This window comes from Corvus kubaryi, unplaced genomic scaffold (assembly GCF_017639235.1).
Source record: "Corvus kubaryi isolate FWS band 111438036 unplaced genomic scaffold, C.kubaryi_AGA036_p1.0 split3-73, whole genome shotgun sequence".
NCBI classification, from domain to species: Eukaryota; Metazoa; Chordata; class Aves; order Passeriformes; family Corvidae; genus Corvus; species Corvus kubaryi.
In genome coordinates this window covers 35,904,962-35,932,449 of record NW_024582091.1, presented here as the reverse complement: position 1 = coordinate 35,932,449, position 27,488 = coordinate 35,904,962, and the positions used below count along the sequence as shown (strand labels likewise).

General features: G+C 42.0%; 2 protein-coding genes and 4 non-coding genes across 8 annotated transcripts; 1 reads left to right on the top strand and 5 right to left on the bottom strand.

The window, feature by feature from the left end:
- LOC121659412 lies at nucleotides 1-85 on the bottom strand. The gene has a single exon (XR_006014313.1). It is a non-coding gene; the product is annotated as a small nucleolar RNA SNORD100 (small nucleolar RNA).
- Nucleotides 86-406: 321 nt separating this feature from the next.
- Nucleotides 407-4,400, bottom strand: RPS12 (ribosomal protein S12). Its single transcript, XM_042016341.1, has 6 exons — nucleotides 4,341-4,400; nucleotides 4,150-4,201; nucleotides 3,619-3,735; nucleotides 1,819-1,921; nucleotides 1,253-1,354; nucleotides 407-496 (listed from the first exon to the last, which is right to left on the bottom strand). The coding sequence occupies exons 2-6, from the start codon at nucleotides 4,161-4,163 to the stop codon at nucleotides 434-436; spliced, it is 399 nt and encodes a 132-aa protein (XP_041872275.1). The 5' UTR covers nucleotides 4,164-4,201; nucleotides 4,341-4,400; the 3' UTR covers nucleotides 407-433.
- Nucleotides 820-954, bottom strand: LOC121659416. The gene has a single exon (XR_006014317.1). It is a non-coding gene; the product is annotated as a small nucleolar RNA SNORA33 (small nucleolar RNA).
- Nucleotides 1,422-1,508, bottom strand: LOC121659411. The gene has a single exon (XR_006014312.1). It is a non-coding gene; the product is annotated as a small nucleolar RNA SNORD100 (small nucleolar RNA).
- On the bottom strand, nucleotides 2,817-2,889 carry LOC121659410. Its single transcript, XR_006014311.1, has one exon. It is a non-coding gene; the product is annotated as a small nucleolar RNA SNORD101 (small nucleolar RNA).
- A 67-nt stretch (nucleotides 4,401-4,467) lies between the features above and the next one.
- Nucleotides 4,468-27,123, top strand: SLC18B1 (solute carrier family 18 member B1). 3 transcript variants are annotated; one of them, XM_042016337.1, is made up of 14 exons: nucleotides 4,468-4,566; nucleotides 11,175-11,314; nucleotides 12,368-12,463; nucleotides 14,157-14,230; nucleotides 14,991-15,138; nucleotides 18,543-18,699; nucleotides 19,085-19,221; nucleotides 20,903-21,004; nucleotides 21,780-21,871; nucleotides 23,021-23,116; nucleotides 23,690-23,764; nucleotides 25,218-25,311; nucleotides 25,410-25,456; nucleotides 26,271-27,123. In XM_042016337.1, the coding sequence occupies exons 1-14, from the start codon at nucleotides 4,551-4,553 to the stop codon at nucleotides 26,344-26,346; spliced, it is 1,350 nt and encodes a 449-aa protein (XP_041872271.1). In that variant the 5' UTR covers nucleotides 4,468-4,550; the 3' UTR covers nucleotides 26,347-27,123. The 3 variants fall into 3 exon arrangements, with proteins under 3 accessions (XP_041872271.1, XP_041872272.1, XP_041872270.1); XM_042016336.1 differs by lacking the exon at nucleotides 4,468-4,566 and adding an exon at nucleotides 10,623-10,743; XM_042016338.1 differs by lacking the exons at nucleotides 4,468-4,566; nucleotides 25,410-25,456 and adding an exon at nucleotides 10,621-10,743.
- The last annotated feature ends 365 nt before the right edge of the window (nucleotides 27,124-27,488 follow it).

Below are 27,488 nucleotides of genomic sequence, written 5' to 3'. Positions count from 1 at the left end.
AACATCTCAGAAGATTTGGGTGACAGTTAAGGCCATTATCTTCATTTGTCTCAGCAGAGGGAGCCAAATTTTTATCACAGATGCAGCAATACTTTAGACAAGTTACTCAGAATCCTAGAAATACAGACCAAAGCATTACCAAGCAAGGACAGTAATCAAATGCCTGCATTATTGCAACTTGAATCTGTGCCATGCTCTAGCTGGTAACTTCTGGGGTAGGAACAGCAAACAGAATTACCCTAAAATAAGAATGGCAGGGATCCCCACAATCTTTTCAGCTAACTGACAGAGTTAAAATACTAATAAACTACACCAACATTTGCTAAGTTCTTGCATCTTCTGATGCTATCCTTTGCAACTCAAAAGAACTGTTCCACAAACACCGAATCATTAATCACACATACACTAGACTGGTTCAAAATTTATTTGTCATTCATTTCTTGCACTTGAAGTACTCTTCGATGACATCTTTGGCCTGAGATTCCTTGCCATAGTCCTGTAACACAAAATAACCCATTAACATACAGACCCATCCTAAATTTTACCAACTGATTTTTTACAAGGACAAATGGGATTCTGACACTTTATCACAAGGAATTTCCAAAATTCCACACAAGTAAGCTCAAGCAATCTGCCAGTTTTTCCCTTGTTCTTTAGTAAGGCTACTCAGATAAAGCACTGTTCTATTTCATTCAAATATAACACCCATTGACAGGGATGCAAACAAAACCTTTTCGGCTTAAAGAAACTCAAGCCAAGTATGTGAAAAAGTAGCATAATTATGAAAATGCATGCAGAAGACACTAGTCTTGATTGTGAAGATGTAGCCATCTCTTGGGACCTCAGAGACCACAAAGTCTTCAAGGCTCGTACTGTGGCTTTATTTTGCCAGTGTTATTGTGAAATAAGCTCCGCAAAACATTTTCAAGTTGAGCGGACGTGCTGAACTGGCATTTTTTTCTGAAGCAAAGCTTCCTATCCTCTAAGGTAGGACTTTGCTTTTAATGATTATTGGCAGGTAGGCATAGATACTTTGAGGACTCAACCATTAACTCACAAAATGTATATGAGTGTATAAACACAACAGGGAATATAAAACATGAAAGTAGCTTATGTTCACTATCAACAATATAAAGCAACTGTTTAAAAAAAAAGATTTAGGAGCTGTATTTAACGGTTCCTTATGTAAAGCAACCTTGAGTACACTACGTATTTCAGAAGCCAAGAAATAAGACATAATTAGCAATCTTACCTTGACAACCACACAGCTGCAGCCCACCACTTTGCGAGGCTTTCCTTCTCTGTCGATCTTGCAGAGACCCACCCATTCGCCCAGCTTCTTGTTGTCATCAACCTGTGCAGGGCATCACATCACATGAGAACTTGCCATTTCTGGCATACCAGGGTCCAGCCCAGCAGCTGCTGTACTGTCAGAAGCATTGGGTAACGGATGGCTGCTTTCCTCACAGGCATCAGCAGAGGGAGCCAAAGTATCATCATCGTACAGCGTGAGCCTCCCTGGAGTCACAGGGACCCTCCTCCCACACTCCCAGCAACAATTCTATTTCTTATTCAACAGGACACCAGAATTCATTTTTAACTGTGCAAAATAACCAGTCTATACCCCTTGCCATTTACATCCACAGGTTTTTACTGTGCCAAAATGGCAATCACACAGAACTAGAACAATCTGCTGCTAAGGGAAATTCTGCCTAGGTAAGCCATACGCAGAATTACAGCAGTGTTCTAAAGGTTCAGCTCTCTACATACTGAAATAAGCATAACTGTTCCAAACTTGTGTCTTAAGTTGCCACTCACCTTTATTAAGTTGATCTGATGTTCTGCACAGAGTGCTTCAACTAATTTTACATATGTGGGTTCATCACAATTTGAAGCCAGAACACAGAGATGGGCTTGGCGTCTAAAACAAAATGAGAACTGACAGATGTTACTTCAGATACTACCTGAAGTTTCCTGATCATCAAAACTGAAAATAATTGAATTCAGCACATGCATTTCTAGAGAACCACTTCCTAAGTTTTAATTTTTGGTTACAAGACACCATAAGCTTCTGAAATACTAAATATACTTTTGATGTGATTTGTCACTTTTTATGTTTGTCATACATATCTAACAGGTTATCCATACATTGTTAGCTTTATCCTCCGATTCTATTCTCATTTTGAGAGCTTCTAAAAATCCCACTAAATAAATTCTCAGCCACTGAAAAAAGATCTAATGACTGGATAAACACCAGGTCCCCTAGAGAACTGGTGTCATTGCTACAAAGCAACCAAGTTACAAGCTGCTTTTTCTTATTACCACAGGTTACAGTAATTTAACATTAGAATTGTAAAAACTAAAAGCTTGAATTTCCATGTCAAGGTGTTATAAGTTCTTCAGAACAACCTTTTCTACTTACGTTCAAAGAAGCTGTTATGACAGGGCCCCAATTCTAATTAGGATCTTTGTACACTGTGGTACAATCTTAAGATACCAAAGGGATACCTGACAACAGAGAGAGCTGAGTAGGTCTTCTATGCTTAACCTAATGCAATGTGACCTCTGCAAAGTCAGTTTTCCCTAAAAAGACCTTCTTTATCAGGAGTGTCACCAGAATGCCAGAAACGTTCTCAAGCAAGAACCATCACACACAAACGTGTACAACCTCATACATACATCATCCTTTTTAACACAATGTCACTTATGAAGCTGTAGCTGAACTCAGAAGAACTCATACAAACTGGTTGTCAGACACACAAGTTGTATTTCTCTGCCCTTGTTTAGTGCCTTGTCTCAGAGGTTTCTGCATACAGGTTTGTCAGACAGCAGTTATCACTCATAGGACGAGTGCAGGGGTATCCGACATACTGAAGTCATCACCCAAACACTGCAGCTTTACATTTAAGTAGCTTTTTCTCTCAAGGAAAGTATAGATTTGCACATAAACACACAGAGGTGTGCATGTATGCCTATATATATAAAGATATACTTTGCCCTTTAAAAGACCATAACTAATTACCCCATGGCTGACACCTAAGAAGCTCAATACTGTTTCGATACTGCACCTTGACAATTACTTACTGTTGCAACATATCAAAAAAAATTAAAAAAAAAACTTTAAAAGTATAAGAAAGCTATGAATTTAAGGCTTTTTCATAAAAACATAATCAACTCTTCCAGGTTAAGTGTGAAATACATATTAACCCCATTCAAATTTTACAAAGCTTTGAGACGACTTTATCACTTCTTAAAACGTAAGGTTCCTGAGCCCCAGATTTTCATAGCTACAAACAGCGAACACCATTCCATTTTCTTCACAAAACCCATACACCCACACAAACACTCGATGGCACTGGGGCCACAAAATGACAGAATGTAATACACCAGATGCTGCTGTTCTTGAATCATCGAGTTTAGTTCCTATATTTTAAGATCCCACTTTAAGACCCCAAAACAGAGGTTACAAAAGACAAAAGTTACTGCCAGAAAACTATAATCTTAAGTAAGTTTTAAGCTGAGCACCTGGACACCACTGCAGGTGTTCAATATACCCCATCACAAGGTCTCACACAGTTTTACTATTCACAGCATAGAAACTGGTGACACCACACTTACTTGTCCAAGGCTTTGGCTGCTTCACGGATACCGCGAGCAAGGCCATCATGGATAAGTGCGGTCTTCAGCACTTCTTGCAGAGCAGTGTTAACATCCATTACACCTCCAGCAGTAATGCTAAAGAGAAGACACATAATGTTCTGATCGCGCCAACACATTACAACTAAAAGCAAAAGCTTCCCGTTCACCCGCAAGCATCCAGCCATTAAAAAGTACAGATAAGCAAGTTAAAGAACAAAGCCAAAGGGGTAAGTGACAAAGGATGAACGGGAAAGAAGCTAAAGCATTAAATCCTCCTGGCGAACCACCGGGCCGTGCTATCTCCATGCTCCTTTAAGGGACACGAGGGCGCCAGGCGCCCAGAGGCCCTGCCTGGCGGACCCAGCGCCCATCTCCCGGCCTGCAAGAAGCATGCAGCAGCACCACGCCGGGGCCTGTGTACATGGCACAGCCGGAGCTCCCAAGCCCGACGCGCAACGGAGCGACCCGGCCCCTCCGCCCGCCGCCCCCGACGGCCCAGGCCCTGCTCACCTTTCCTCGGCCATGGCGCTCTCGGTGGGTACGGTCCCCGCCCGGGTTCCTGCTGCAAATACAGACACAGGCCGCCCCGGTGAGTGGCGCCGGCCGCCCCGGGGCCCCCGCCCGGCCCGCTCCCGCCGCGATGGCCCGAGGGCCGGGGGGATCCCGCCCGGCCGGGCCCCGGCGCCATCGCGGACACTCACCCGGCACCGCCGCGCGCCGCTGCACAGAGAGGGGGCGTGCCCACCGCCGCGCGCTCTTATACTGCGACAGGACCCCGACCTGCGCGCCTGCGCGCGCCGGGGCTGCCCGCCGCGGTGCCTGATCATCAGCGTGCTCGTCCCGTGTGCCTGGGAGATTTGTGCGCGTTTGGAACCGCGAATTGGGAAGTGGTGTGCAACAGCAATTAGCGGATGAAAGTGAATCGCTGTAAGCAACAACTGCAAATTGGCTTTGTCAAACAAATACTCTATGGGAGGTACCTCTGCTGTTATCAATGACTTGACCCCAGCCTGCAGCCACAGCAGGATCTTCAATCAGGATTAAGTAAAGCTTCGCAAGAAAGTCGGTTTGTTATTTTGCAGGGAAAGAGTGGTGCAGGTTAAGTCTCCGAAGGAAAACTATCACCCAAGAGGCTCCTTAAAAAGGAACATTGTTCTTTTAATGAAAAAACCACTTTTAAGTGCTTAAAGCATCCATTTGATTTGGGGGAGCAGCCTCCGGGGGGAAAACTAACTGCGACAGCTGGACAGGGGTCACCTGGGCTGCTTCCTTAGAGAAGGAAGTACACCTGGTGCTGCCAAAGCAGTCCGGCCTCGCCTGGCACTGTTCCTCTGTCGCTGATGGCCAAGAGATGGGGAGGAGCATGGGGAACACACCTTAATTCCCTCCTCTGCCAGCGGGTCGCAGCACTGAGCTGTAGCTCGGAAAGCTCACAAGTACGACTGCTCACCCCTGTTCCTGCCAGGGGCTCACACACACGGGTGATTCAGCTGATTGAGAGGTCATCACAGCCACCGCGTTGAAACGTGTTCCTTGTGTGGGTGCTGTCAGTCTGACACGGGGCTCTGTCCATCCCAGCTGCCTCAGACTGGATGACTTGACTGTTGGGGACGCTACATGTCACCATCTTTGTAAAAAGTACAGAGTGACAAAGTATAAGAGAAATAGGTAACAAATATCAATAGCCATGGTTTGTGGCTAATGCAATCAAACACATTTGTCACCAGCATTGTCAGCCACCTTTTCCACAATATGTTCTTCTTAAATCTTCCTGGTGTTGCCAAGCAGCAGGATGTAGGCTAAATCCAGGTAGGGAAGAGACACTGTGCACAAAGCGACTCACCAGAGCTGGGCAGGGCAGGGGAGGACAGAGAGGGAAAGTGGAACCTGCTCAGCCGTCTCGGTGCCACCCCGCTTGCCTGCAGCTCAGGCAGCACAGCCTTTCAGAGCCTGCCTGGGGGAAAGGCCTGGCTGGGGGCTGCAGGAATTCCAGGCTCCAGCTGAGACACAGCTTATGTCAACTCTGAGGCAGTCACACACATTTGCATTACAGAGATCTAGAAGGGGCAGAAGCCAACCTCTGAGAAAATCACGGAGAGAGAAGCACAGTACAGAGGCTCTCCTCTCCCTGCAAGCAGAGCTACCAAGGACAAAATGGGTAGGAACGACGCTGCCCACTGCTAACGCGGGCAGCCTCTGAGGTGCGTTTGGCACCTCCAGCCCTGCCGTATCTTGCTTGAAACTCTGAACTGCAGCTCCTGTTGCAATACCCCAGTGGGTTGCAACCACTGCAGTCCCAACACAGATACTCTAATTTAGCAGCTCCTCTGAGACATGTGGTCCTCGCTTCTTCCCTCCTTCGTCCGCAAGAAGTGCGAACATGTAATTTCTTTTATTCTGCTCAGACCCCAGAAAGCATGCAAGCACACACAAATTATACTGCCCACTTTTTTCCCCATCTCTTCAGGGGAGAATGTTTTTCCCTATATCCATCCATCATTTAATCTTCTTGTGCCCTTGAAAAGCCCCAAAGGCACCTTATCTATAGAGTAGTTTTTGTACTGAATGGAACAATATACCATTATCTCCTCTAAAGGTCTTGAAAGGATAAGAAGTCTGTATGCAGCCTAAGACACATCAGTATCTCTAGGAAGAGCTATACACATTCAGCCCAGGAGATGGAAGTATGCATGTCTGAAAGCTTTGTGTTACAGCAAAAATGATAATAACAGTCAAAGTATAGTTTGTTCTAGCAGCAGAACATTCAAAAGCAGTTTTCCTTGCACAGTTGCAAGAAAACAAAGCTGTGCTGAGATAAAAGCTATGTATGTGTAGAGAGGAGGTTTTCACTGACACTGAACTCTGTGTGGAAATGTTGGTATAGCCTAGTAGGAGCATGTTATTTGTGTGTAATAACTAATGGAAGTGTGTGATCCTGTTGGAAGGTCTGCTTCACTGCACAGTGTGAGCTTAGCAATCATGTGGGTGTTTTGCATACTGTTGGCACTACTCCACCTGCTCCACCTTTCTGCTCATATTCCTAGAAGGAGTAGCTAGTTTCTTAAGCTCTGCATTTTCCCTTGGAGTTATGTTCACTGAGCACCCTGCAGTTCAAATGCCAGCATACAGCCATGGGGAATGACATGTTTAAGCCAAGGATTGCCGTCCTGTGCTAAAAGTACTTCTAGTGCACTTGAGGTTGGGTGAGTGGTGTAACCAGAGTGCTAGAAAATGAGGAGCTGCCAGATGCAGGGCAAGAGCCTGCCTGGGTTCTAAAGGGCTGAGGTGGTGTCAGTGCAGACACTGACCTGCAGCTTCACTGAGCAGCTAGCCCCAGAAGAGGAACTTGGTCCTCTCACAATTTGGTTATATTATAAACAGCATAACATGCTACCTATAAACTTGGATTTGGGGAGAGGAAGACAAGCTACTGTCACATGGCATTCAAGAATTTTGATTCTCTCCAGCCTGCTGTTCTGAGTGATCCATTTGGACTCTTGCTGCATATATTTAAAAATCCCTTGATTATAGCTACTACCCTTTGTGCTTGCCATTCAGCTCCTTGACTCTCCCTGACTGTCTCCCTTTCCAGGCTGGCAGCCTTCCTCTTTTTTTCCACTCTGATCAAAATGGGAACTGAACTTGGGGACTTTTTCAGAAGAGCAGTACTGCAGTGAGGCTATAATAGTTCACTGTTGTCTCAGCGATCCTCTTCCTGCTCCTTTTCCCCATTATATATTTCTCTCCTTGTCTTTTGCTCTGGTAACCTTTACCTTTCCCTTTATCTCACCCTGGCAACCACAACCCATATTTTCTTCAAAATGTCAGACTTCAAGGGTAGTTTAAGTGCCATATTGTAAATTGTGGAGACTCAGGAACTGAGTAATGAGCAGTACAGACAGTGGCACAGTGTGGTGAGGCAGCCACATAGGCAGATGAAAGTATCAGGTATTGCAAACTCCCAAGAGAGGTCCATGACATTGCTAAACTGAACAATCAGTTCTGAATTTCAGTTCTGAACAATCCTTGCAAAAACGTACTTTCATCTGACATCTGTCTCTAGAAATACAAAACACAGGCATGTGCAATGAGTAAATGTCATAGGAAGAATTATTTCATTTTCCTTGCAAAACAGAAATGATTTCTCAGTCTTGTGGAAAATCAAGCTGGAAGTCTTCTTGTTCTATATCCACAGTAGTGCTGCTCACCAGCCCAGAGGGGAGAGATATGTATTTCCGAGTGCCTCCAGGTGCAGAAAAAAGCAGCCACCCATGTGCAAGAGATGTCTGTGTCAAGTTTCAAGTGCTTGGAGGAATTATGGAAAGACTGTTCTGGAGTCTCAGAGAGAGGACAAGCTATGGTATTTCAATACCAATTTGAAATTAAGTAAGGCCTTGATTCATGATAACTGAGCAAAACAGCTTGCTGGTTTCTGTTGCCTTCCACAGATTTTGCATTAGATGTTCAAAGGATGTGGTTATCATGTGGTCACGTTAGATTAATTTTAAACTATTTCCCAATAACATTGTGCAGCTGCTGACAAAAAAATATTAATATGATGTAAATATGCACTAAGGATTTCTTGATTGCAATGCAAAAGCCTTTCTAAGATCTCTACAACTATACAGAGCAATAATAAGGAATATGTATTCCCACATGTGCTGAGTATTTCATAATGTCCTGGATATCCAAGAAGGAAGCCAGTCTTAAAGCAATTGTCCTTAATATGTTTTCACCTTGTGAACATAAGCCATGAATTTGACTCTATGTCTAGTAGTTATAGAGAACTAGTGCTCTAAGCCTTGAATTCTACATACAGTTTGGGATCTGAAAAAAAAAATACATTTTATTAAAGTTGTTGCAGATGTGACATAAGCAAGAAAGGCTTGTATGCTTTTAAAAAATATATATTTTTGTTAGACTTGATAAACTGTTGTAATAGGCTGGTAACAGGTCCTGGTGCAAAGGTTAGCAAGTATTTTTGCTGTACTAGTTTTGGCTGGGGTAGCGTTATTTGTCTTCACTGTAGCTGCTATGGGGCTGTGTTTTGGATTTGTGCTGAAAACAGTGTTGATAACACAGTGATGTTTTAGTTACTGCTGAGCAGAGCTTGCACAGAACCTTTTCTGCTTCTCAGCCCACTGCAACAGTGAGGAGGCTGGGGATGCACAAGGAGCTGGGGGGGATTCAGCTGGGACAGCTGACCCCAACTGACCACAGGGATATCCCATACTGTATGGTGTCCTGCTCACCATATGTAGAGCTGGGGGAAGGAGAAGAAAGTGGGGGACATTTGGAGTGATGGCATTGTCTTCCCAAGTAATGGTTAAATGTGATGGAGCCCTGCATTCCTGGACATTGCTGAACACCTGCCTGCCCATGGGAACTGGTGAAGAAATTCCTTGTTTTGCTTTGCTTGCGTGCATAGCTCTTGCTTCACCAGTTAAACTGTCTTTATCTCAACACATAGGTTTTCTAACTTTTACTCTTCTTATTCTTTGTCCAATCCCACTGGGAGGGAGTGAATGAGAGGATGTGTGGGGCTGAGTTGCTGGCTGGTGTTAAACCACAATGGTAGGTTACTAAGAATATGTGAAGAATTAACAAGTGTGTTCTATCAACAAGTTTCTTTTGGCAATAATTAGCAGTGCATGAGTAAGGAAGTTCCTAGCCATGTTTCATTATTGGAGTCATGCATCACTGCTACCTCCCACACTTCAGCCTTCTGCGCACACTGACTTTGTGGAAATCTCACTCCATGGGCTTTGTTGGATTACTCACATGTAATTATTAATGAGAGGAGGATTGGGTTTTGAAAGTAGCTGGAAGCTGTAGAGTTAAGAGTCTAGGCTGGAAAGAGCAAGTAGTTGGAGTAAGAACTCTTTCATCTCCTGAACATAGTTGACTGCATCTCTAGCCACAAAAATGAATGCTTTAATCTCTTGCCACGATTTTAATCTTTCTCTACAAGTTTCTCTTATTCACTCTATTTGTGTGTCATACTTTGCATATATGATGTTTTTGTTATTATCCTTTTGTGAACTCATGATGACTTGCAAGTGCTCTTCCTCTTTTTTTTTTTTTTTTTTTTTTTTTTTTTGTGGAAGGGAGGTAAGGCTGCTCAAGAAGCAATATCTATGGAAAGGATTTACGTTTATGTCTTTTTCTAGAGGCAGACAGGAAAATATCACAGTAGTTCTTAGGGACTTTTCAATACCCATAATATATGCCACACAAAATATATTGTCAAAATAGGCTTCAGCAAAGGAACATGTTACATGTTTGTGGCTGCTAAATAGCTTTTAAGTTTCCTAATCTTGTGGTAAGAAAGTAGTTCTGCTTTTTTCCTGTCATGTAGAATGTGAGATTCTAAAGTTAGGTACATGGCAACATTTGTTCTGAAATGTCCTTTTTAAGCATCTTAATACTGTAACTAGTGACTAGATAGAATACTGATAGCTTAGTTAAAATAGTGCTTTTAAGATGTAATTACTGCTTTTTCTCTTCAAGCAACAGGCAGTCTGTCTCTTATTATTATGTTTGGAAGTGATCCTCAGCTCACACCTCGTCTCCTTGCTTACTTTCCCACCCTGCGGATAGGAACATGTGCCAAATACACTGATTATTACACCTCTTCCTCATCTCCAGCTTGAATTTACTCCTGGCCAGTTTACAGCTATTAATTCTTGTGACAACGTTGTCGTTAAGCCGTTGTGTCTCTGTTTCATGAGTCCCGCAATTTGCTGGAGGCTGTGTAATAACCGGCGATCCTGCTTAGTCTACCAATCTTAACAGTGTATCGTGAATACCCTGAGCCAGGTGTGCGTTCCCTGGGCCAGGTGCGCAGCGCACCCCGGCACCCGGCAGGTTGTTCTCGGACCGCCGCACGCCCGGCGCTCTCCCGGCCCGCGTGGGCAGCCCCGGCGGCAGCTCCGGGCCCGGGGCGCGGCGGCCGCTCCCGCAGGCCGGGCATGCTCAGTGCCGGAGGCCGGGCTGGGGCTGGGCCCGGTGCTGGCTGACCCCGCGGCCGCTGCCACACGGGCGGCAGGAGGTGCCGCTGCGTTCCCATGGGCAGCCGGGCGGCTGGCGGCGAGCAGCCCCAAGGTGCGAGGCGGGGGCGCCTCGCGTTCCTCCGGCGGCACGGCCCGGGGCGGGGGCAGCTGCTCCACCGCGGGCTGCGGCCGAGCCGGGAGCGGGAACGGGAGCGCAGGGAGCGCAGGGAGCGCAGGGAGCGCAGGGAGCTGTCCCGCTGAGGAGGAGCGCGCACGGCGCGGGGCCGGGCCGGGAGCCCAGCGGGGCAGCTCCGGCTGCAGCCCCAGCACCTTCCGAGTGGGCTGAGGGGCGGCTGCCGGCACCCGCGCCACGGCCAGCTCTGCGCTCCTGCACGGGGCAAAAGGCAGCACGGCTTCGCTCAGTTCTCGGAGCCGGGGGATACAGGTTTTGGGGGGGTTTTAATTTTCCAACCCGATTTGTAAATAGTTCCCCTATAAATCAGCTTATAATACTTTGTTATTATTTTTATTTTGTGTTTTTAGATGATGGCGTGTCAGAAGCAGTTGGTGAGGAACCAAGACGGCTTACCAGAGACCAGCTTTTTACAGTAGTTGCGACAGCTTCTATAAACTTCAGTTCAATGATATGCTTCTCAATCCTGGGACCCTTTTTCCCTTCAGAGGTAAACCAACAACTTAGCTACTCTCTACATTACTTTTCTGCATGTTGAAGCTTTTAGAAATATCTTGAACTCCATGGGACATTTATGGCTGGCTGTAATTTCTGAGTTAAGACTTTTCAGTTGTGGGAATTCAGTGATAGTGTGATGCCGGTGTAGATAGAGTGCATAAAATGGTGGCCTGGATCTTGTCCACGGACTAATCCTCCCTGTGACTGCAGAGGAGACAGCAAACTAATGAGGTGAGATAGAAGTCAAAGTGGATTCTTGGTGAAGTGAAATAATTTTTTGCTCTGCATTGCATAGTAGTTTTGTAGTGCTCAGATTAAACTCTGCCAATGTCCTGACTTGCATTCCTGTGCCCTAGCCACTCCATGACTTTTTATTCATAGCTACCTCTGTTAACTCATTCTGGGCCATCATTAACTGTACTAACTTCCTGGCCTAGGAAGGGGACAAAAAGAATCTCTGTTTATGTTGAATGAATACAATGTTTAAATATAGGATGAAAAAGATGGTCCTGGTGCCTTTGTAGCAGAAGTCCATTTCTCTCATGACCAAACTGTTACCAAGTATTTACAAAGAAATACTTTTTTGTCTAAATATTCCTATGTATTACTTGTGCCCAAGTGAGTATATTTGGCCAGACAAATAAGTAAAAAATTGTCTGGTGCTTGTTACGGGGCGGCATGATACAGTGAAGATAACAGATATGTCCGTTTACTGCCCTCTCACTGTGCAAGGGATCAAATATTTGTAGCTAGTGCCCTTGCACACCAATTGAAGGCAACTTTACATAGTCTGGCCTCCTGATCAGCAAATAACATAATGTTTCCATTCACTGACAAATTAATATTGCTTTTCCCTTGATTATGTATTAGAAGCACAACGTGTCTTTAAATTGTATTGTTACCTTATGAGCCCCTACTGCCTTTGAGAAAGGAAATTGTTTTCTAACTGCATTAATAGACAAAAAGATTCAAATGTGCAAGGCATGAATGTTACTCATCTCAAGAATTTGACTATATCTTTACATGGTTGTGATCTTTTTTGCAGGCAGAAAAAAAAGGTGCCAGTAACACCATTGTTGGCCTGATTTTTGGATGTTTTGCTTTGTTCAATTTCTTGACTTCTTTAATATTGGGAAACTATGTAAGTATAATTGAAGCTGTAACTTTTTTCTGTGATGACACAGGTTGGTACATGAAGACAGTTCTGCAACGCTGAGCAAAGAGATGTCTCTTCACTAGCGCTCCTGCAAGTTTGTGTCTGCAGTAACTGGAGTCTGGCCAGTCAGTCTGAACGTGATCTAAGTCTTGTCAGTACTCTTCTGTTGTTCCTGAGGGCAGCATAGGGCGATGGACATGTAACTGTTTTGTTTATCTGGTTAACTCTTCTGTTTGCTTTAGCATAATCTGCTGATCAATTCTGCTTTCTATGACCTCCTTTCTCCTACCCCCATTTTATTTGTTGCACTTACTTATATATTCTGTTTGCCTTTGGCGACATTCTTAAGGTGTTTTGTTTTTGTTTTGTTTTTTCTTTGGTTAGCTGCACCTCTTCTTCTTTCCTGGTATGTTGTCTCTTTTTTTTAGCGTTTCCTCCTGTTATGACTCTCTGCTGCTTAACTCAGTTTCCTGAACTTCCAACTTCATTCTATAGTAATGTGAGATAAATGTCTCCAGTTCTTGTAATTTGAGTTTTCCCACAGATTCAGGTTTTTTCTCATGTTGGAGAAATCACAAACTATAGAAATGTTTGATTGTTTGTTTGTGTGCTGGGGCACTGCTGTCTATGCCTTATTGGCTAGGGCTGCTCAGGATCATTCCCTAAGCTGGGGCTATTGCAGAGTCAGAATTGTCTCTGTCTTTGGCTTGGCAGCCTCTTTGCTGACCCTATGGTGAGTGCTTTTCTCTGGTGCTGAGGTGGCTCGTAAAGTGTCACACACGTGCCATTACTAAATCCAAGTCTTCATGCCTGTAGTGGCATTCAGCTATGGCACAAGCCTCACCAGGTACTTCACAGGGGAGAGAGTGAGTGTGCCATCCTCACTGCAGACAGCCGAAGTGAGCATCAATAGATGTGGGCAATGCAGCAATCAGAGATCGTGAGGGTTTCAGTGAAACTCAGCAAAATAGGGGCTTTAGTGATAATGGCTGAAAGGCAGGGACTTCGTCCAGGCCTGAACACAAAAGGAGCCTGAAATGCCTACTGTCCTTAGGGGAAGTTGCATCATGGAATTAGAAGCTCAGTTGTACATTGTTGCAGGATTGAGTTTGCTTTATGGTATGCCTCACATTGTCCCTTGCTCTGGTGATAGAGTCTGAAATGAAGAAAGATGGGGTCTTCCCTGATAATGAATGGAGAGGCCTGAAACTGCCATGCTTCCCATGCCAAAGCTTTGTGCTGCTAAGGGTTGTAATAAATTTGCTTAAAAATCAGCTTGCATTGACTCTGCCTAGCTGGATACATGACAGGTATTGCTGGCCTTGCCTCAGTGATGGTGCTGGAGGGGAGCTTTGGAAACAAGCTTTCTGCTTGTTTGTAGTGATGAATGCTCCTGTAACCTGCTGCTCTGCAGAAGCTGCAGCATGCTGCTGTGAAATAGTTAACTGCAGCACTGTCTTACCTTTCTAAAACTGGGTTAAGTCACTTAACTGTTCAGAGTATTTTTAGGTTCAGTATTGAATGGAGCCACACCAGCAGGAACAGTGTTTCCAGATCTTTTAGCTACAGGTGCTATAAAGTTCCCATAATTTTGGGATTTCTTAACAGTAACGTATGTTGAAAATTTTTGATCTTTCCTTGGAATACTAACATGTAAAAATGGTATTTAATTTTTCAGCTTTCACAAATTGGAGCAAAATTCATATTTGTGGCAGGGATGTTTGTTTCAGGATGTGTGACTATTCTGTTTGGGTAAGTAATTTCTGTTGCTTGGTGTTGTTGCATTTGTCTTCTGATCGTTTTAATCCATACGAAAAGATGGACACAAGCGTAGAAACCCTTGGGCATCTTTTGTATGTTGGTTAGGTCATCTAACTTCTTGCATCTTTAATTTTTATTTACCCCTTGTAAAGCAGAATGAACACTTCTCCCTTTCACTAGGTTTCAGAGTCTGTTTACTACTTTGAAAGCAGAGGAGGTAGGTTCTGTGTATTTAAATAACTACTACAGTTCATGGACAGTGAGAGGCCTGTCAAAGTGCAGCAATAAGAGAACTATTTCTGCATAATGTTTTAATTATTCTTTTCTTAAAACTATTTGGCTTAAATGGGAAGCTTTGCCTGGCAGGTGAAGAGACTAAGTCACTCAATTTAGCAAAATAAAGGCTTTATTAACAATGAAGGAATCTCTTATTAGTTAGTTCTAACACAGTGCGTCAGACTCCTTGCACAGGTGCTTGGAAAAGCTGTGAAATACAACAAAGGTGGCATTGGAGTTTTTCATGCTCTTTTCACTGCCAAACAAAGGGGAAAAGGAGAATGCTGCCAGAATAGTTTGGTAGAGTTTTAGTGATTTCACTGATGTGGTTCAAAGATAAGTGGTAATAGAAAGCATTGAGTGTCTTGTAACTGTGTCCTTTAATGAGTAAGAAATGATGCTCTAGGTCCTTTAGTAGATGGCTTCTTCCATCCGGACAGAAGTCCAATTTTGTGTTGGGATTTTTCTTTTCCAGAATGCTGGACAAGGTGCCAAGTGGACCAATGTTCATAGGTTTCTGCTTTTTAGTAAGAGCAATGGATGCAACAGGCTTTGCAGCAGCAATTACAGCATCGTTCTCAATTCTTGCAAAGGCATTTCCCACTAATATAGCTACTGTCCTGGTAAGTTCAAAAAGCAGTGTTAGAGCTGAGTACCAGCAATATGACAAATTGCCAGTAGGCAGCCTGAAAGCAGGAGGAGAAAAATCGGTTGTCTCATATGCAGGCTTATTTGAAACCATCACGTCATGTTTTGTTTGTAATCTAGAATCACAACCCTAGAATGAGTTTAGACCTTAGCACAACTCTGGTTAAATATAAATTAAGCAGTATATGTTGGTTGCTTGTGCTTTGAAGACAGCTGACCATTAGTGGCAGTAGTTATCTCTTCAGTGAAAATCAAACAAAATACTAATAAAATACTAGTACAGGTTTTAGTGACTACTGCTACCTGGATAGTAAGGATCCATGTGAATTGATTTTAAAAAATGATAAATTAATTCAAATAGTGTTGATTTAAATGACTGAAAGCTGCAAAACTGGAAACTATTTTGGCTTAATTTTTCTAATCTGCTGATTATAGTTATGTATGAGAAGATGAGAGCTAGAACGTCTTGAAATCTGGAGGGCAGTATTTCTGCTCATCAACAATTCATTTCAACCAGAGATATTACCCTTACTTAACTGGAGTTTTATGGTGTTAGGAAGAAAAGTTTCGTGTTTAATAAAATGCTGCTTTGTCTTTCTGTTTTTCAATAAATTCTGTTTTCAGTCCAAATACAAACTTGCAGAAATAACTGGGTTAAATTTTAATGAGTGAACAAATGTTGAGAACTTACTTGGGAGCATTAAATAAAATTTGAAGAGTTGCTGCCTTTATTAATATTGTTGTTAAGCTGTTTAATTGCTTCTATAAATTAGCATCTGTAAAAATATGTCCTTCTAACTAGAAAAAACCTACTAAATTGTATCAGCAATGATTAGCTGGCATTTTAATTGGAGAGCAGCTTTTATATTGTAATCATGTTTTGGATTTATTCAGTCAGTAAGGTTAAGATTTCCTATTTGCAAATTTTAAAATGTAATTTAAATAGGTAAGTAAAGTAGATTTAAAGGGACTTAGCTACACATTTTATAATCAGAATTAAAAAGAAGAAATTCTGGTATGGCAGCACAGTAACCACGATGCATGGCTGAAAATGGTATGTGGTGGTGAGGGTCATCTCAAGACCACCATCAGAAATGCTTCACAGCTGTGGCTTGGCAGCTGCCTTTGTTTGAAATCTAGAAAGGGTGCTGTAAAAAGACAGATGACTTCTAAATGTTTGTCTTTTTACCATATTGTGCACTCTAATATATTGTTCTGCATGAGAATAAAACCTCTTCAGATTTATTAATGTGGATTTAGTGTTCTTAAATGGACATGATGGACAGTTCTTATTACTGTGAGTTCTGAGGCAGGAGGCAAAAGAAAGAGCTGATTGTTTGAGCGAGGTGCATCCTAGGGTAAAATTGGAAAGCCTGAAGGAGTGGATGAGGCATTTTTAGCTTTGTTCTCCATTGTCTTTCTTGATAGTGCTAGATGCTGAAAAGCACTTTTCCTCTCTTTACCATTTTGGTACCAGTTTTCAGCCTTCCTTTTACTTGTTGAGTACCCCAGAGAATGTATGGGGAAGTTATCAAATGTAGGCACATCAGCCTTGTTGTAGTGGGAAGTTGAACATCTGTCAATATGATCCCTCTGTGGGAGGCACTATGGACTTCAGAACATAAGCAACCTCACTTCTCTTACAGTATCAGGTTTATCTTGTCCTCTGATCCACACTACTGCAATGCCTCAGCTTCCCCCCCATGCCCTCCCCACTTCATTAACTTAGAAGAGCTAAATGATGTACAGCCCCAAATCATGTAAGTTATCTGAACCAAAGTCTCTCTCACAAATGAAATATTTTTTGTGGTTGGTGAGCAACAAAAGTGAAAGCATTATGTGGATGCAGTGATGTTAATGGCAATTCCACATAATCAGAGTTTATCAGAATGTCTCAAATCTATCTGAAAATTTTGAAACTTACTAGTCATATGTCGTTACTAGTTATTTTCTTTGCTAGGGAAGGAAAAGGTTGCAATTCTAGACTGACCAGGGATAAAGAACTTGGCTATTGCTGATTCTGCCTGTTTTCAGGACATTTGACCACTCTGACTTGTATCAGTAACACTAAAGATGAGGATGAGTCCCTATAGTATCTTTCTGGGTACCAGAAGTATTGCTTCCCGAGAGCCGGGGGTGGACAACCTGGAGTGCTGCGACCTTCCTAGAGAGAGCATCCTGCAAGGAACAACTCTTCCAGGGCAGTGGCAGGCCTCCCTGGGCAGTAGGTGATTTCAGCAGGTGTAGTGATTTCTCTGCTACAAGTGATACCAGCTCTTGTGATTCAGCTCTTTGTGAAATCACCCAAGGCAAACTCGGGGACAGAGAGACAGGAGCCTCATATGGCTATTCCACAGAGGTGGGTTTTACCGTCCAGCAGCCCCGGTGAAGGGAAGGCCACGGACAAGGCTCCCTCTTGAGGGGCTTTTTATGGGAAAGGCAGGGGGTGGGGTAGAAACCAACTAGCCAGCTGGGTACAGGCTATTCCCATATAGAAACAGGGCATGCTGGGGGTGGTTCACTTTCTCACCACGACCTGAGGAAGGTTGCTTATCTCTGGGGAAAGTCGTCTTGCCCTCAGGCTTCTCTCCTCCAAGGGAGTGCAGAGGGCTCTTGTGCCAAGGGCTCATAGCCCTCCACACAGAAGTTATCAAAACTTTATCTGTAAGCAGTTATTACTGCCAGCTCTCACTGGTGGTGTAAGCATTGATTAATTGAGTGTTGAGGCATATTGACAGTGGTGACTACGATGTTGTAGCACAAGATGTAACTGTATTACTGTCCTTTTACAAATTAGTATCTTATAAAAGATACCAGATTATTAAGTTATAACCAAAACAATCTGAGTTATCCCCACTGCAATTTCATTATTTTTTCCTACCCCTAGGGAGTGAATCCAAACAGTTGGTTATGAAGAGAAAGCTTTAACTTGGCACATGTACTTCGTCCCATGAGATAATGACCCATCTGAGTAGGTTTGTTTAGATCCTTTCCCTCAGGCTGGCGTGTAATGGCAGGTGGGGGAGGTGATCCCTTCAGCCTGAGTTGTCCTGTGGATGCTTTCTGCCACTGGAGCATTTGCCTTGCCTCAAGACTGGGATCTGTTAGGTGACAGCAGAGTGGTGAATGCTGCAGTACAGGTGGTTCCCTGTAGCAAAGCAAGAGAAGTCATGGCTATCACACAGATAACTGTGGAATTCCTTTTGCTATCCCAGCTTGAGAAGGTCACTATTAGCTCTTGTCCAAGCGATGTCCTAGTCTTGCTTTTCACTACCCTGGCTATGTTGTGCTGCTCCTTAGACACGAGGTTTGCTTTTTATTGTTGCATTGTATTTTCTTAACACACTGACTTCCTTTCTGCTTGTTTTTTATCCTTTAGGGCAGCCTTGAAATTTTTACAGGGCTCGGACTGGTGCTGGGCCCACCTTTGGGTGGCTTCTTGTATCAATCATTTGGTTATGAGGTCCCTTTCATTACACTGGGATGCATAGTGTTGGCTTTGGTGCCTGTGAATATATGCATATTGCCAAAATATGGTAAGCTTCCTTCTACCTGCCTCCCTCATTCATAAAACCTTAACTTCTCATGTATTTAAGTGTCTTTTTAAAAGTGTCAGCTTCTGGAGTCTGATCCAAGTCACTTTTTTCACATAATTGGAGTAGAACATCCTTTAGTTCTTTTCAAGGTGGGAATTTGTTGTGTTGGAATCTAAATTGTATACTTCTTCACCTATCAAATTTTGGTTTTTACTATAAAAATAGTATAGCATATAAAAATCTACTATTGACTTTCATCTGTTGTGTAACTGGAGTTACAAACTAACAAAAGGGAAATACTGTTTCTTTTCTAAAGCAAGAAGATCAATCATGAGCTTATGCTGCTGAAAATAATGCAGTTTCCCCCCCTTTTGTATTGAAACAGATTCGTCTCCTAGGAAGGAATCATTTTGGAAGCTTATTCTTCTGCCAAAAGTTTTAATACTCTGTCTCAGTATATTTTCCCTAAGTGCATGCTTAGGTTTTTTGGATCCCACAATGTCTCTATTTATCCTAAAGAAGGTAAGTCCTGCTAACATGCAGTGAAGACTTAATAAATAGGAAGTAACTGGTTATAAATGTAAATATCCTAAACAAAATTGACCTTTATCCAATTAACACTGCTTTAGTTAACTGTTAGTTGTATGAATTCCAAATAATTTGATTTCCACAGTACTGACAAGTCAATATCCATTGCACCATCTCTTCCTGCTGGGTCTCAATAACTTTGAGAATGAAGAAATGTAAGCCTTTAAAACTGGACTTTCTCCACTTAAATGTCTTTCAGCTGCAAAGTACTCTCTCTGAATAGGGCACAGAAGCAGCTTTTGTAAACAAGGGACCTTTTTCTTCCTTCCTGAAATCAAATTTTTGAAAGCTGCCACAGTCACTGACAGTGTTACATCTCTTGATGTGAACCCATGCTTTCCACAAGGTGATGTCACAGCTCTGCATTCTCTTACAGCATTGCTAAAATTAAATTAATTGCAACTGTGTAACCTGTCAGCTGACTTCTTCACTCACTCCTTAAACAGGCAAATGCCATTTTATTTATTTTTAAATTTATTTAATGCTTATTTATTTATTTTCCCAGTAGTGTTTAAGATAATGGATTTGAAGTAAGCAGTTTAAGATTCTGTTCCTGTGTAAAATTAAGCAATGGTCTTTGAGGGCTTTATTTATTAATTGTTTTTCCAAGGCACAGTGTTTCACAGATGGCTGTACTGCTTTTTGTCTGTCTAGTCTGTCCTTACAGCATTTGTCCAAGGTGGAGGGGACTTGATGATAACCTCTTTCATCAGTGGAGATGTGAATGTACATCTTTGATCTCCCAGGAGGGATCTGAAATTATCCCACTGTAGAATCGGTGTGCTTCTATGGCTCTTCTGCTTTCCCTCTGCCCTGTGCTAGCAGATACTTGCTGTGAAAGGGCTGTAGCCCTCTTGGCAGGCATTCTAACCACTAAATTAGAGTTATTATCATGTATTTGCTTATGGAAAGGAAATAGTGAATATTTATGTAGTCTATGCCACATGAAACATCTTGGAATACCTTCTAACTCTTAGTTAAGGCACTCATTTGAGAAACTAATATGTTTTTGATTCATTTCACATTCTGTTTCAATACAGAAATGTGTGTCTGCATTAGGAAAATATGGGCCTCAGGGTGTTTTCAAAAAACCTCTTATTCATTATCATAAAAATTACCCTTTGGTTGAAAAGTTGGAGTTGATTTTTATAGCACTATTTACTTTTAAGATGTGCTGATTAACAATGGATGAATACAGTACTTTGGCTTTTCTAATGCAAGTAAAACTAAAGATTGGAGAGGTAGAGTCTAAATCCATCTAAATTTCAGTGTCTGAAGTGTCTGTTTCAAGTGTGTCGGATTGTAATGTTAAAATCCAGCATGCAGGTGTAGGGGACATAGCATAGTGCTTCCTCCTGACATTATTTAGGCTTTATATGAGTACAGTTGTGTCAGGTGTTTCCACCACTTCATGCTTAAAAGTGTTGCTGAAAGCAGTGAAACTGAAGCTCTCTGGATGATTTCAAATACTTGAAAAAACTCTGTATGGTATCAGTAAAATGCTTAAAATCACGCATTTCAGTATTTTGACTTAATTTATAATTCTTGAATTGTCCTTCAATGAATGTAGCATATCTGGTTTGTCTTGGTTTTTGTTTTGTCTGCCTTTCCATAGTTCAAACTCCCAGCTGGTTATGTGGGCTTGGTGTTCCTTGGTTTGGCACTCTCTTACTCCCTGTCTTCTCCCCTCCTTGGACTTGTAAGCGACAAACTGCCGGTGAGTCCTACCCTGCTGTGTGTGCAGGGTTACTAAAGCACTCTCTGCATTTGCTTAAAGATGGAGAGCATCTCATACTGAAACCCTGGATGTAGGCCTGGTCTTGTAAAGGGATCTGCCTTTCAAGACCTTGCACATCCACCCATTACTGCCACATGGAAGGTGTCTTTTGCAAGGTCCAGGATAATTTAAGAGTGCCCAAGTCAGTAAAGGACATCAGACAAGCAGCTGAAGTGTGCTGAGCTTTTCTAGTGGACTAAGCACAATCTTTTTCCACGCAATATGGAATAGAGAGTGGGAAAATATGTCCCAGTTATCCATGCTTTTAACCACATCTAATTCTATTAGCTTTTGAGAAGAGGAATAAAGATGTTCTGGTTAGCTGTGTTGACTTTATCTCTTGAAAAGCACAATATCCAGGTCAGATCAGCGCACTGGCCGCCTATCCTTTAGCCTGGTCTTTTAGCTCTTCACAGCACCATAGAAAGAGCCTTTGACAGTGGGACACCTAAAACTGCCTGTTTGATAGCCAGCGCTAATTGATCAAGAAAACCTACACTTTGAATGCTGTGCCTGAAGGACAGTGACAGTTTTCTGACACCTTTTTTCCTGACACAAACTAGTAATGCCCATTGGTCAGTATCCTGAAATCTCTGTATTAAGAAGCTGCTGCCAGTGATGGCATCTGGGGTGAGGAAACATGAATTTATTGTTTCTTGATGTACATGACAAATTCCCAATTTTAAATTGCATAGCTTTTCCTTTTCTTACACAGTACATCAGGAAGTGGCTGCTGATATCTGGAGACTTAATGACAGCAGTGTGCTTTTTCATGCTAGGACCTGCTCCTGTACTGCACATTGAAAGGTACTGCCTCTTCCTGAGCCTGTCCCCTTATATGATGTTTTCAGCCATGGTCATGTATGTCCACAAGTCTGTAATCAGCAGCTCTGACCATGAAAGAGATTTGGTTTTTAACTTCTACCTTTGACCGTGAAACATGGTGGTTTTTTGATGTCTAGCATGAGACTGGGAAGGTAAAACAGTGAAAGCATCTAAAAATGGAGATTTTACAGCTTCATAAAATAGATCCTATTCTTTTGCTTTCTACTGTTACTGTGTTCATGTTAATGTGTATGGTAGGAAGAATGTTGCTTTTTATTTTCCTTCCTTTCCAGTTATGTGGCGTTTCCAGTTCAGCAAAACAAAGTTCTCGTTTTGTCTTAATTTCCAAATTTTTCTATTTCATCAGTGTTTTTAAACTATGGGGTTTATTTGCATGGCAGTGCAGCAGTACTGATTTTGCTTCTCTCAGTATATAGCCTGTTGAGAAAAGTGACAAGATTATAGCTTTGTTTTCACTAGCAAAGTAAAGACAATGTCTCTTGCACCTGAATGCTGTAATGCCATATTTCTCAAGTTAATTCACAGCAAAACACACTGCTACATTTACAAAACAACTGTACAGTTCTTTTGTCCTTGGTTAGACACTGCTGAAGATGATAATAGGCTTGTTAATGCATACAACTCCTCCTAGGCTGCTAATTTTTAAAGATCATAGATTTGAAACTGGTGCAGTGACACATTTGAGCTGGGGAGAAAAAGAAATCAGTCAAGTTTTTAAGGTTCTTTAGCTAAGTCTATTTGGTTGTAATATGTTAGGCTACAAAATTTTAACTTCAAAATCCTTCACTTCTGCAACAAACCAAGTCTGGTGCTTGCACATAGGCATTACTGAGTTAACCTCATCTGTCTACCTCTTCCCTATATGCGCCTCATAAAATGAACTGCATTTGCTAAGAAAATTTATAATTTGAGCACAGGTTTTTCATAGTCCTTTACAAAGTCTTTTTTTTAAAGCATAGAACTGGATTTTTCAAGTCTTAGTACTGGCTTCAAGACACATAGTTTGCTGATCAGTCTGAGAGAGCTAATATAGCAGCTTTCAGTCAAAATGGAGTCCTTGCTTGGAAAGAGTCTTCAGCAGCTAACTTCTTGTAAATGCCTCTCTTTCAGTCAGCTGTGGATGTTTGTGCTAGTGTTGGTTTTGATTGGCTTTTCCCTTGGCATGAGTGCTATGCCCTTGTTTCCAGAGATCCTGCAATGTGCGTAGTAAGTAACTTAGTCCAAACCTTCTTTCATGTTACTGACACTAGGAACTTGAAACTGTTTTTCAGGGGTGAATATGAAGCATGGCTTTTTTACCCCTTTTTGAGGCAAAGGCAGATAGTAACACTTAAATGCTTCCACTACTCTATTGTCTTAGTTTTTTCTGACTGAGCACCCCAGTCATTATCCTCCCAGTATAACTTTGTAAATGTGTACCTCAGTAATGATCTAGAAGGGTCTTGATTTACTCTTATTATTATGTTCCTTTTGGAACAAGGTCTTTGCTTCTAAAAAGCCACTGTCACAGTTTCACACTTGCCATATGAGACATGAGGAATTAGTGCGATGGTGTGATCTTACTTGGGAGAAATCAGAGATGAGGAGTAGCACTGCAATCGTCCGGAGAGGCAGCAAAGAAAAATGTACTGGGTAGACAGACATTCTACTGGACACTTTTGCTTGTTAACTATTTATGTGGTGTGCAAATTAAAAGGAGGGGAAAAAGTCTATAGGGAAAGGCTACAGACTGAGACACAGTATGTATTGTACAACTCTAACTGGTCTGTCTTTCTGCAGTGAGAATGGATTTGAAGAAGGTCTGAGTCTGCTGGGATTGGTTTCTGGGCTCTTCAATGCCATGTGGTCCCTTGGGTAGGTGTACCCCTTTTTCTAAGCTGTGAGAGTTCAGCTGTTCCACATTCTTGCCACATGGAAACCTGGCTGCACTACAACCAGAACCCTTGCATTGCAGTCACAGTGTTGACCTTGTTTCAAAAGTTTCTTGCTTGACAGGTGCCTGATAGACATGTTAAAACAAAGCTTTTTTTTTACCCAACAAAAGGTAAAACTTTTGTTTTGACAATGCTCTGAACTCGTCTTCCTTGAAACATACTGTTCTGCATATCAAAAAATTGTAGTGATTAAGTGGATGTTTGCTTGCACTTCTGTGTGCTCACTTTTCTTGTCACTAAAGATATTTAATGCTCAGTACAGAAAGATGTGGACCTTATTTTTTTACAAAGCTAAGTCCACCCCCATGGAGTGAGGTAGGTGTCTGCTCCTGACTAATTCTATTTTCCTTTTTCCATTTTCCACATTTCCTCATGTTGTTTGGGATACCTTAGGGTAGAATCTTCTCTTCTTTTTCAGCCACAGCAACTATGTAAGGTCTACGTTTGCACAGCTTAGCAGAGTGTGTCTGTGTTTATTAATCAGGGTCATTGTCACAAAAACAAGTGAAAGGTGCTATTGGCTCAGTGACCCTTCAGAGTTGTTGCTCAGTGGGAAGTGACAGAGTGCCCCTATTGGCAGCCATTTACAGGATATTTTTGTCTGTCCTTGTAGTCCTCTGTGGCTGCAGGTATGTTTCAGTGGCACAAATTTGCACCATTTTTTTTCCAAGCTCCAGCTGTCTAGCAGTCCTGTTTATTTCAGTACAGACACAGGTATTATAAAGGTACCAAACCCCAGGTTTATGCTGCTATCGAGCCTGGTTTTATAATGTAACTTGCTTCCAGGAAGTCTCTCTAGTTTTACACAGTTTTGTGCCTTTCTGTCATGAGAGACCATATCATGTAAGACTTTTCATTAGGAGACAACATAACCTTTATAACCTGCATTTTCTAGACAGGCATAAAGGTGCAGGGCAGTTACAGACAGCTCAACTTTGCAGTGACTGTGTCTGTCACAATGTGCCTCCCCACCTGCTTATATTCATCAGTCCTTTGTCTTGAAGTTTGGAAACTTTGTGTTCAGAGGGATGCGACTTTGAATTTCTCTTATGATAGAATTGATCAATGTAGATATTTTCTTAGAGCATGGTCCTTAATGGGGTCTCTCTACTGAAGAAGACTGCATTCAGCTGTCTGATGTGGATCCTGTTTCCAGATGAGGAGGTAACTGGATTTACTGGGGCCTTGGCAAATAAAAAATTCGTACTAACTGTGAATTTTAGGAAAGTTAGGTCTCTGGAAGAAAATCTCTTTGTTGTCAAAGATAAGAGTCTATGAAGGAAGGCCACAAAACCCAATAAAACAGTTCTCTAAGAATATGATACGTACCCTTTTTGTTTGGGATGCCAATACCTGATTTTGATTTGATGCAGGGCATTTGTAGGTCCAGTTCTGGGAGGATTTCTAAATGAAGAGCTGGGTTTTGAATGGGCTGCAGCCATCCAAGGAGGATGGCCACTGTTAAGTGTAAGTAATTACACTTTTTTTTTATATTTAGTGCAGTTATGAGCTACTGCATAAGGTTGTTATAATTACTACAATTGTAACTGGCTGTTTCTTCAAAGGGTCTTGCAACTGGAATATTTTACATCATTGAGGCAATAAGAAAAAGGTATGCTGAGATATTTATTCTTTATTTTGCTTGCAGTCATATAAAGCAAACCTTTGAAATCTGTGCTTGCATTTTTTCCTCACTACCAACCTAATAATGAATAAGATAAGCAATAAAAATATTGCTTAAATAATTTGTCTGTATGGTTTCCTAAATCCCTACTGACCTAAACAGACAACTAAACCAGGCAATGCCTATTCCATACCAGCAGCAGGACCATAGCATGAATGAGTAAACCGAACTGATGGTTCCTCCAGGAGGGTGTTTGTGAGCTGGAATTGGTTGGATGGTCACATGCAGAGAACAGTGGTCAACGGTTCAATGTCCAGATGCAGACCAGTGATGAGTGGTGTCCCTCAGAGGTCTGCCTTGGGACCAGTACTATTTAGTATCCTCACCAACAACTGAAAGAAGGTAGATTCAGACTAGATACGAAGAAAAAGTTTTTTTACTATGAGGGTAGTAAAGCACTGGTCCAGATTGCCTAGAGAGGTAGTGGAAGCCTCATCCCTGGAAACATTCATACCCAGATTGTACATGGCTCTGAGCAACTTGGTCTAGTTTAAGATGTTCCTACCCATGGCAGGTAGCTGGACTAGCTGACCTTTAAAGGTCCCTTTCATTCTGAACCATTGTATGATCATGGGAATGAACAGTACATGGTTCTGTGCAGTAGCAGGGAACCAAATCCAGTGATCCATGTAGCTCTTTGCATGTAATGTACTATTTTGCTTATAATGTAGGTATCGCATAGAAGTATCTATGGAATATAAAATTTGTGTTATCTCTCATGTTCTTTTTCTTATGCAAACAGTTCCAGTTCCAGCCTGCAAAATGCTCCTGATTTTGATAATGAAGAAAGGACTCGTCTAATGGGCAATGAAACATAGCCAGACGTACTTCGAATTCTCTGTTTGCTATTGTAGTTTACCCTGGTATTGAGGTGACTGGACTTAACAGTGCTTCATTATTCTGGAGCTGGGACATGATCCCTTAGTGAACAACCAGTTGTGGTTTAATTGTAGAGGCATTACTGTTTTGAAACACTAAACAATGACTGCCTTTCTTTTGGAAGTTCTCCTAAGTGATGAGTAACCCTCAGCTGTCAGCCTGTTTAATTGTGTTCCATGTACAGTGCACCACTGTATGTGAAAAGATGTGGTTTTAAATGTCTGGTTTCTATACTTGTGTGTGCTGTGCATTATTCTTCGGTAAAGGTACCATTTTGCTGCCATGATTTTCTGTACTTTTTTAAAGGAAGTTCATTATCTTGTAAAAACAGAATTCGAAATTATAAAGGACTAATATTGTTTTCAATAAATATAAACCAATTTTAAAATCAAGTTTCAAATATAAAAACAATATTGTTTTCAATAAAGCAACTTTTTCCTAAGTTTTGTTAATTTTCTTAGAAAACAAGAGTCTAAAATACTTCTTGTCTACCAGCATTTATGTTATCTTGAGAGTGCCTGAAAATGAGAGGCAAAAGTAATGAGGAGAAAAGTTGCCATGTCTACACAGAAAAAACTGATCTTCAGCTCTGGAGGAGACTTGGCACCTTGTGTATACATTGGTATACATACACACACAGATGAGTGTTTGTATTATATATGAAGACTCAGCTTGGTGGTTGTGAGATTTATTTTGCTAATAAATGCTAGTTGGAATGTGTTGTACTAATTGCTTCTGCAACAGCAAATCTATCGAGAGTCTAAGGCTACTATGGGGAAAAAAAATCTCACTTCTTCCAGATGGTCAGCTAAAGATCCTCAAGGGGACAGGGACACTCCTGACAAACTCACACTAGACTTCTTGGTCTAGACAACCTTGGTTGTGGCAAAAGTCTTTTAATTTGTCCTTGAGCCCCTAACTGGCTTCTAGAAGGGGTTCTCTGTGGTGCCCTTTTTCCCACAAATAAGAAAAGTGGTCTGTCTAGAAATTTCCAGTCAGTTTCTTTTGTGAATAGTTCCTGGATTTTACATCAGAAATACTTCTTTCTCTGGCAGAGCTCTTTTGGACTAGCAAGAACAAC